General features: G+C 36.7%; 1 protein-coding gene across 1 annotated transcript; it reads right to left on the reverse strand.

The window, feature by feature from the left end:
- Positions 1-1,260: 1,260 nt before the first annotated feature.
- rab18a (RAB18A, member RAS oncogene family) lies at positions 1,261-9,767 on the reverse strand. Its single transcript, XM_058794493.1, is given in 8 exon segments — positions 1,261-5,955; positions 6,756-6,822; positions 7,085-7,203; positions 7,420-7,492; positions 7,817-7,878; positions 9,286-9,315; positions 9,318-9,340; positions 9,571-9,767. Coding segments are annotated over 8 exon segments (615 nt in total). The 5' UTR covers positions 9,639-9,767; the 3' UTR covers positions 1,261-5,782.
- Between the last annotated feature and the right edge of the window lie 798 nt (positions 9,768-10,565).

Genomic DNA, 10,565 nt, shown 5'->3' on the forward strand with positions numbered 1-10,565 from the left:
GAATTGTAGACTTGGAAGTAAATGCGCACTGCTATGATTGGCTAACAGTTTTGCAGTTTTTGTATGTCAATGTGTGTCTTGTTTGTAAATGAATCTGTGGTAAAATGAAGTGAACAAAGGAACGAGCTCTTACAGACACGGTCTGAAACTTCATTAAAAATAAACTTCATCCACTCTTTCCTAATGTTGGGATCAGAATTTGGCACTGCACAGCATCTTGTTGTTTTCGGAGCATCTTTATTTTTTTGTTTCTGCGTAGACCTGTGTTATTCTGTGTCTCGTTATTTACACTACAGGCGCGAATCGGTGGGCGGGCCTAAAGAGGCAGCGATGTAGAAGCAGGCATTGTTCTTCTTCTGTGGAGGTGGTGTTTAGCCCCACTATTACAACATAGAGTGGTACACTCCGCAAGATGTCTTTCTGGCACATTGGCTTCAATATAAGCTGTTTTTAGACTAATGAGAAAGTTAGAAACTTGAAGGGTGTTTTTAGAGTACAATGACCTCTTATACACTGCCCGTCCAAAAAAAAAGTCACACACTCTAATATTTCGTTGGACCACCTTTAGCTTTGATTATGGCACGCATTCGCCATGGCATCATTTCAATAAGCTTCTGCAATGTCACAACATTTATTCCTGTCCAGAGTTGCATTAATTTTTCGCCAAGATCTTGTATTGATGATGGGAGAGTTGGACCGCTGTGCAAAGTCTTCTCCAGCACATCCCAAAGATTCTCAATGGGGTTAAGATCTGACTCTGGACTCTGTGGTGGCCAATCCATGTGTGAAAATGATGTCTCATGCTCCCCGAACCACTCTTTCACAATTTGAGCCCGATGAATCCTGGCATTATCATCTTGGAATATGCCCGTGCCATCAGGGAAGAAAAAATTGATGGAATAACCTGGTCATTCAGTATATTCAGGTAGTCAGCTGACCTCATTCTTTGGCAACATAAAATAATCATCCATGCAGTAATTATCCAATGGGAGGATCTTACCTATTTGCTTAGTTAAATCCAGGTGGTGACTTTTTTTTTTTTTTTGGATGGGAATTTTGCTTTCTGAGTTCATGACCCCTTCCAGGCAGTGGTTCCAAACCACTTTCACTTGACATTGTCCAACACTATATCAGAAGGATCCCTATACTAAATAAGATAATAATCCTCTGGTATTTCTGCTGTAATTATGATAAAGTATTGGTTTTGTTAACAGAAACTGAGAGTGCTGATATTTTAAAATAATTAACCATGTGAACACATTAAGAATATTATTGCAGTTTACTTTGTTTGTTTGTTTAGCATTTGTACTGCGATTCTTCATCATATAATTAAACATTTTAAGTCATCCCATAGCCTCCTTGGAAGTTTGCTGAGGCCCCAAACTGATCTTTATTTACAGGGTGATTTCATATGAATTTGTACAGTATGAATCTTCAATTCTTAGAATAAAAGCAAGCATAACTACCACTGGGGTATAAACAGATCATACAGAAACGCACAAATGAGATTATCCGAATTCATAAAAATTAGCCACCAATTTACCAAAATGTAAAATAGATACAAATTGCTATGACACTTTGTTGGACACCCCCAGTTTTAGAACCAAGTTAGTAATATGCAGTGAGGGTACTGCTCCAGTGACAATTTTTTGCTTTTATCAGATTGTGCAGGGTTGATACACAGTGTATAGATTTGTAATGCTGTAAGTTATTAGAATGTTTCAGTATAGTGATAGTGAAAGTTATTACAACCAACCAAAACTTATTAAAAGAACAATTTAGTGAATAAGTGAGACTTTGAGCTCCAATAATGGCATTAAAAGGCCACAAAAAGCTTGTGAGCTGTGAACTTCCAAAGTATATATCCAACTAGACAGAAGAACAATTTATCTAGAAAGAATAAACTGTGTTATTCTGACAGTTCCTGTATTTTAAACACATGGAGAGAATGATTATGACAGTTGTAGAGGATTGTTGCAAAAAATGCATTATCACAGACATTTCTAATCAACTTAACACTTAACATAAATAGTGTTGCAGATCCAGATAGAGTCTTATTCTAGGTTAAGAACGATTTGGAAATGGATGGCAGCCAAGCAAATTGCTTTTCAGACCAATGTCACGCTTAACCAAGGCTTCAACACTGGCCAAATATGCCATCAATAACTAGAGAATATGTGGTACAAAGAAACCCCGCATTTCACCCCCCATTAAGATGCATTTACCGTAGAACTCTAATGAAAATGTTCCTTCGGTTTATACACAGCACGATGCGCTAAATGTGCCTCTAGAGTGAAATACAGATTCCGAAATCATCACTAAACCCTGACCCTTCGTGCACTTTCCACAAGCCATCCTCCGACCCACAACTGCTTTGGCTCCGTTCCCCCGGCCGATACGGCAAATCAATCAGACTGATAACGAGCAGGGTGTGTGAGCAGGCCAAATGCAGTGACGTTTGGGGAACTCGACACCTTATGAAACCACCACTGCAGTCTCATAATGATCTCATGGAGGACAGTGTGATGAGCCCACAGAGAGGCCGTCTGAGAACTGAGCCATGCACGAGAGAGAGAGAGCAAAGAAAGAATAAAAGACAGTAGTTAATGAGACATGGGCTGATGGCCTATGCAGAAATGTACAGATATAAGCGCCTGATTTGGTGTAACGAGTGAAAACAGAACTTAAGGATCTTCAACAGTCAATCATTACTGTATCGCCACAAAAGGCAACACAAATTCAAAAACAAACATTAAAAATGCACTGACAATGTTTCTTGATAAAATACAGAAAGGCTGACTATCAATAATATCTGATTGCTGAGGCAGAACAGTAAATCAAAAATGGAAAACTGAAGCACCTTGTTAGCGATTAATTAACCCAAACACATCCTATATGACATTAATCACATATTTACACATAAATCGGTGCTCATAGCCTCGTAGGCGAGTGTGCCAACATACAGGCGTTCCAAGTTCGAATCCCGACTCGAGGACCTTTCCCGATCCCTCCCCCTCACTCTCCCACTTTGTTTCCTGTCTGCTCTCCACTATCCTGCCATAATAAAGGCAAAAACTCATTTTCACCGTTTAAAATTAGATGCCATTTTAGTCAGTCTAAATCTGACTAAAATTAATATGTCGGATATTTACACTGCCTCAGACCTCAGCAACTTGTAAAGTTATTTTTGTATTATGCATTAAGATAAAATTAACAGTTCAGATTTTGAAACCTTTTTCATGAAATTCCAGATTTCAGCCTAAAATAAGCAGATAATGCAAACAAACAATAATTTACTGTAATTGAATTACCTGAAATGGCTGAACAGAAAGGAACACAGCATTAAAAACTCAACACAGGGACCTAAGAAAGCTGATTTATATCCTTACCCTGAAAAGACCAGAATGGCTGGTCACCCGCACATGTTTAATTTTGAACACTGATCCTCAGCATATTGGTCCAAACCAGGCTTTTAGCTACCCTAACCAGCAGAGTAATTAGGCCTCAGTATTATATTATACAATTATAATATTGTGCCTGGAATATCCCTTCCTCGTCCAAGAGAAAGGTGAAACTGGCAGGTGGGAGCGTTTAGAGAAGTCTTCAGGGGAAATATAACGTACTGAATTACAGGACTAGTATGGACAGCCAGTCATATAAGAACAATACAGTATAGACACCGCAAAGCGTCGTTGATGTATGATCGACACATACTTTCTTCAAATCATTTTTTACTTAATCCAAGAAGTGCTTTCGACTAGGCTTTCATTTGTCAACTTGGAATTACGCACCTCCTGGTCAAACGGCTACGAAGACTGAAAAACCTGCAATCACTATGGTTACTGGACCTGCCTGTCTGTGCAAATGCAATAATTTGGATTCATCCACATCGGACGGGTGCGGCAACCATATGAAGATGCCATCTGAACACATGAATAAGCAAACACTTCAGTCACTACAGCATTCACGCAGAAATGTAACGAGAAACGGTGAAATCGCAGAGGCCTGGAGAGATACATTCCTGTGGTGGGTCATATTTAACAAGAACTCACTGCTGGAAAAAGTATGAGAGAAAGTGAAAGAGAGAGGGAAAAAGGTATTCAAAGACAAAATATTGTCATTTCAAGTGCAGCATTATAGTGTCAAACATCAACATTACAATGTATTTATGACCATCATCAGCAAATATTTACATACAGCAATGAATGTGCAATAACAGTATGCAATATTGCATAAATGCATTGGATTTACATTTGAACTTACACACAAATAGAGAAATATGATTATGTAAGGAATCCAAATTAAAATTAGTTAAAGTCAGATCTCAGATCAATGGAAATATGGGATGATTTTGATATGCAGTGATTGGTCAAAACATAAACCATTACATATAACTGCCATAAAAAGCACAGAAGACATCACTGCATGCAACTGGAAACTATACGATACATTGATAATTGCTAATAATTTGCATTTTCAAAACAAGTGAAAAGGAATGCATAAATGCGCAAAAATGAAAATACTCTGTGGGTGTATATACAAACCCAGCGTTTCCTTCCATATGTGCCACACACTTTCTGAAACTGCTGTAACTGAGGTTGGCTCTCAACAGGACTTTACCACCCAGTTTTTAAGCTACGAACACAAGACCAGACATCTGGGACCCCCTGGATGTTTCTCTAAAACAAACATAACAGACTAAATAGTCCAGATCGGATAGTGCAGATTAAACCAGGAGAATGGAAATATTCCTTTGGCATCGCTGTCAAGTGTCATAGATTTTTTTGGCGAACATTTATTATTTCTAAATTTGTTCTTTTGTTCCATTTCTCTGTGTGAGAAAACCAGCCATCTATAGTCACACCCTAATGACTCACTCTACGGATTTTTAAACATTTTTTCCTTTCTCTGAGATGGACAGACATGTCAAGACAATAAATGTCCATGAATCTGCAGGCGAAAATACTCCTATTCTCATTAATCTATTCCAGTAATTTTTTACCCTCATTTATAAGTACAGCAGAGACTTCTTGTGCCAATCTGTTTGATTTATAAACGTTTCAAAAACATATTTTTATGTGGTCAATAAAAGTAGTAAAACACAAATCAAAAATCCTTGGTAACTCTATTATTCTGTAGAGAGGGACGTGGAGAAACAGAGACGGAACTGATAGAACTGAATTGAAGACAGATACATGTAGCGAGAGAGAGGAAAGAGAGTTAACAAGTAATTGACAGTAGGAAAAAGTGGGATCCAAAGATGGACAGATAAAGAAAGAACGGAGTTCCGCACGTTGCAGACATCAAGCGAGGGCATGTTGATGGAAATCTGTGTTCTACTGAGGTCTCATTCCAGCAGTTTGAAAGGTCGAGTTAAACTGATGAGTGTTTACCTCTTCCTAAATAAGAAACACAGGCACTGGGACAAAACAAAGTAAAACACTACGAGAAATATACAAACTGAGAAGCAAGCTGATCTGAGGTATAATAGAGTAATCAAGGTTTTTTTTTTTTTATCCCCTTACTGAATACAAATGATGAGCGTGCTTTCAATAGAGTTCTTTGAATTAATTTCATCACTAAAAAATGTAGTAAAAGTCCCCTCTAAGGCTTATCTAGTTTTCCAGCGATCGTCTTTATATCGTTTGTGCCGGACCTGTTAAATGATAATGTTTTAAGCATGATATATGAGTGTTGCTTGTGTGCCAAAAAAGGTTTATGTATCCTGCATACGTATGCGTTAACTAATCTAACCTGCACTGTTTAAACAGCAGTTTGTGTGTTAGAGAAGTGAGCAATATCCTCCACAGCCTCCTTGACCGGTTTCAGAGAGTTCAGACAGGGCAACTCCTCTTGTCTTGTGCACGTTCTCCCACAAGCCTGGAGTCTGCAGGATTTTCTCCACCAGCTCCTCGAACGCACACTGAACACCATCTCTCGTCTTAGCACTGGACTCTGCATGAAAAAGAGAAAATGTACTTAAAATAGAAATCTGTTGTAGCATTATATATGCCTTTGCTATCAAATTAATGCAGCCTTGCTGAATAATGTCTTTCAAAACAAATACAAAACCAAAAAAGAATTATAAGAATAGTGTGCTGCAAAAACATACGAAACACTTGGCCTTTAATATCAAAAGTCAGGAGAAAGTAGAAGCAAATAGGAAACATTACATGTGAAAAAGAAAAAAACAACAGCATTGGCCTCAAGCACACGGGCCGCAGCCATGGTGTCCATCTGCAGATTTCATTTGGCGTGAGGGCTTCACGGCTAATTCAGACAGATTGCTGCTTACATACCCACTCATGAGGCATGTCACATGACTTACAAACCAAACCCACAGCGCAGAGGAATGCAGGACGTCACCCACAAATACATACACAGGGCTGTTACGATTACACAAGCTCAAATGAGAAATAAATCAGAACCATTGTAAAGTCTGACTTGAATTAACTGCCATAATAAATGAATGCTCAACTTATACAAATAATCCATCTCTCAATTAAATAGCATAATCTTTGTTTTTTAGCAAATGGGCGCAAGTGTTTAAAAATAGTAGCATGTGAGTATTACGGCAGTTGAATAAACTAGCTTACGTCAAAAGTCAGATTTTTCCATGTGTGAAGATGATGAGTCTTGAAATGAAACCAAAGTAAAATGTCAATGTATTCCTATTTAAAGCTTGTGTATCAGTGAATAATGAGGGCTCACGAAATTCATCACAGGATGAAGGGAACATCTTAGTGACTACTCACCTATGAAAAGCATGGAATGTTTTCTAGCGAACTTCAGACCCTCTTCTCGCTCTAGCTCACGGTCTTCCTACACAAACAGAGAAAAACAGCTCTGAATCAGACATCGTTACGAATACAGAACCACTTTTCCATGTCTACATCAGCATTATGTATTTAACAATCCAGAATAACTACTATTTTTTGTAGATAAGCATAGAGCAGTGTAGAGATGAAGAGCATATCTGTCTATGTCAGGCTTTGGAAATTGGGTCCAGGCAGGTGTTTTAAAGACAATTTGAACAGCATTAAAAAAATATATATATATATTATGTGCATTAAATGTAACTTACCTTATCGATTTTGTTTCCCACCAGCATTTTGACAAGATCATTTCTTGTACAGTATGTATCTAGCTCATTCAACCAGTTATCCAGTTTAGCAAACGTCTCTCGCCTAGTAACATCATACACTAAAAAGATAATTAAAAAATTCATTTTAAATTAGACGATAGACAATTAGACTTGTCAAATTAGCCTAAATCAGACAAATACAACATTTGGTGTTTCATACTCTATTCCAGTGTATCAGTGTATATTCATGCTAAATACATAAACACTATTCTAAAGCTTGTACAGCTTTTTCATGTTTTTTTATAGTAGTGAAAAAACTGTTTATACTCGCTTACCCAGAATGACACCCTGAGCACCTCTGTAGTAACTGGGGGTTAAAGTTCGAAAACGCTCCTGACCTGCTGTGTCCTGTGAATACGAAACAAAATCAAGGGAAATAGTGTTAAATAACATGTAACAATGAATATTTTGAATTATAAAGACGTTACAAAAGAGCTGCCTGCCTTCAGGAAAAATGGAAGGAACAACACTGCCATCTTGTGTTATATTAGGGAAACACAGTCAAAGGTTTAAGTATTTTAAAGACTAATTTACATCTGTCTCTTACAGTAATGTCCAAACTAAGATGTGATTTCCCTGGAAACTAAATAATAAATAGTTAACCTTCGCAAAACATAAATCTGTGCCACTCTAAACTCTAAATCTAGGGATAAAATATGATTGACTGCTCACCCAGATTGCTAGCTTTGCTTTGTTTCCATCCACAGCCAGGGTTTTCACCTTGAAATCTACACCTTAATGGAAATAAATGATGTGTTTAGTAGATTTAGCAGATGCTTTTATCCAAAGCGACTTACAAATGATAACAATAGATGCAATCAGACAAACAAAAGAGTAATATTATGTAAGTGCTGTGACAAACCCTAGCCTTAACTGAAAACATTCAGCATTTTTACAACATTAAAAAAATATGGTTACAAAATTTGTCCCCAAAAAATGGTTATAACAGACAAACACATACAAACATTAGCAAATGTAAATAATCAGGTGGAATATTCAAAAATATTCACAAGCATATATGGAAATACAGTCTAGATGTTTTATTTGGATTATGATAAAACCATTCATATATAGCGAGACAGATTTAATTTTTGATGGACCCAGATATTTGTCAGGCAACAAGCCCAGAGCGACTAAAGTTAGAAAGAATAGAATTTATAGCTGAATGGGGAATTGTGGGTTTATTACGTACAGATAAAAAGAAAATAGGACGACTCAACCACCTGTCTCATCACTCAGCAAAGCCACATCAATTACAAACATAACTGATTTACATTCATAAAAGAAAAATGAAAGTATGTGTAAAGATGACAGGGGAATAAATCTCTCAGCACTCTGTGAATGAAAGATCAGGAGGCATGAAGTACTCCTGAATTTCAACACAGGACTGACAGATTTACCAGAGGAAGCCAAAGAAGGAGATCTGGACTTGTTTGGTTTGGATTGGGGGACTTTGAAAAGAAAACGGCGGTCACATCAACACACGTCAACCTAAATGTCAAAGTAACGGCCACTGCTTTGAACAACCAATGAATTTCCACAACATACAGTATAAGGTAAGCTAACACTTTATTTTAAGGACCAGCTCTCACTATTAACTAGTTGCTTATAACTAACACATCGGCTGTTAATTCATATATATATATATTATATATATATATAAATTTAAAATTTCACTTATAGGTCCAGAATTTCAACAATGCAAGTAAAGCTGTTTTTCAAGTAAGACCAGCATTAGAGAAGCATGCGTGATTTACGTCAATCTGTCCTGTGATGGTTAGGTTTCTGTTTTCATTACATTATAAAGGCACATAATTAAACAAACTTAAAAACAAAAACTTCTCATGCTCACACAACAAGTAATCTGCGATTTGTAAACAATCTATAACCAATATACAGAACTAGATGGCAATCAAAGCCTGTTAATCAATATATAATACTGTATTTTGTAATATATTGTATATATATATATATATGCCTGTTTTTGACATGTCAGTTATCAGAAAGTCAAAACACAGCTGTGTAGCTGTCTGCTTTAGCTACAAAGGATGAGAATACTGCCGTGTTTAAACCTGGTCTTATATATTTTGGACCTGTATCAACATCAGTCATGCTTTAGTCATATGTTTTTACAGACTTACCAATTGTTGCACCAATTTCTGGATCAAAGTATCATCTGTAAATCTCAAAAGAAGACTAAGAAAGAGAAGAGGGGAAAGCAAGGTGAATCAGACTTTCCTTACAATTAAATTATGACACATAAACACAAATCTGAAATTCAATATGGGAATTTGATAATACTGAATTGACAAACATTCAGTGGTTCCTATCTAAAGCGAGGTCAGGTTGCTTTAATATAAGCAGCTGTTGTTGTTGTTGTTCCATCAGATGACATTTGTAAACTTCAAGTATCTTAAACCTCATACCTGGATTTGCCCACTCCGCTTTCTCCGATGATCAGTATTTTCAGAGTGGTCAAAATATCCTCATTCATGTTTTCTGAAATATGCCACTATGAGCAAAAATACTGTCGATATGAATAAAAATATAGAAAATGGGACAGCAGAACTATTATTCGAGGGCCAAACGTTTCTCTCTTCTTCGGTAAAATCTATCGATGGTGGTAAACATCTGAAAAACACTACTCTGCCATCTAGCGGAGATTTATAATAATCGTTGTAATGTATAGTATAATTGTTTATCTTTATGCTAGACGCACAAATGGAAATCATTCAAAGACATTTCTGTACAATACATTTTTATTTAAAAACAACTTTGATTAGGCCATCTTGACCTGCGATGAGAAAAGTAACAGATACCACGTGACAAAACAAGCTAGAAAGTGAGAAATCCGAATAATCTGAATGTTTTATCTTCGCACTCATGAGGTCGCCAGTGTTCTGTGCGAGTCACTGAATTTAATATGTTACTGGCCAGATTTAAAAGAAACTTTTTTTTTTTTTTTTAAAGACTCTTTGGCTAGATTTATGTGAAACAAAATCTGAACAAAATTCAGGCCCTGTTAATTTTTACTGTGTAATACAATAGCAAACTGCTGGAGTGAAACATAAGAGGGTCGTTGTGATTTTGTATATCATTATAATCTAAAAAGAATTGAATGTTGCCAGTTACGGTCTATCGCGAATTGTCATAATCCACAAATTGGTACACACAAGCCATTTTTTTTTAAAGCAGTTTAATTATTTCTATGTACAGTCCTTTTGTTGCCAAGTTGACAACAGTCATCAGCAAAATAAAACAGAGTAATATCCATAAGGTGCAAAACAAACAATGGTGTCTTTGCTCCCACCCTCAAAGCAAAATGACACTTAAAAGTTTTTCACATTCCACATTACCTTTGCAAAGTGAGGCTGAAAGCTGACTCAATCTAAAGGTTTTATTTTACTTTGTCAAATCAGTA

Source organism: Onychostoma macrolepis, chromosome 12, assembly GCF_012432095.1.
Source record: "Onychostoma macrolepis isolate SWU-2019 chromosome 12, ASM1243209v1, whole genome shotgun sequence".
In the NCBI taxonomy this organism is placed as follows: Eukaryota; Metazoa; Chordata; class Actinopteri; order Cypriniformes; family Cyprinidae; genus Onychostoma; species Onychostoma macrolepis.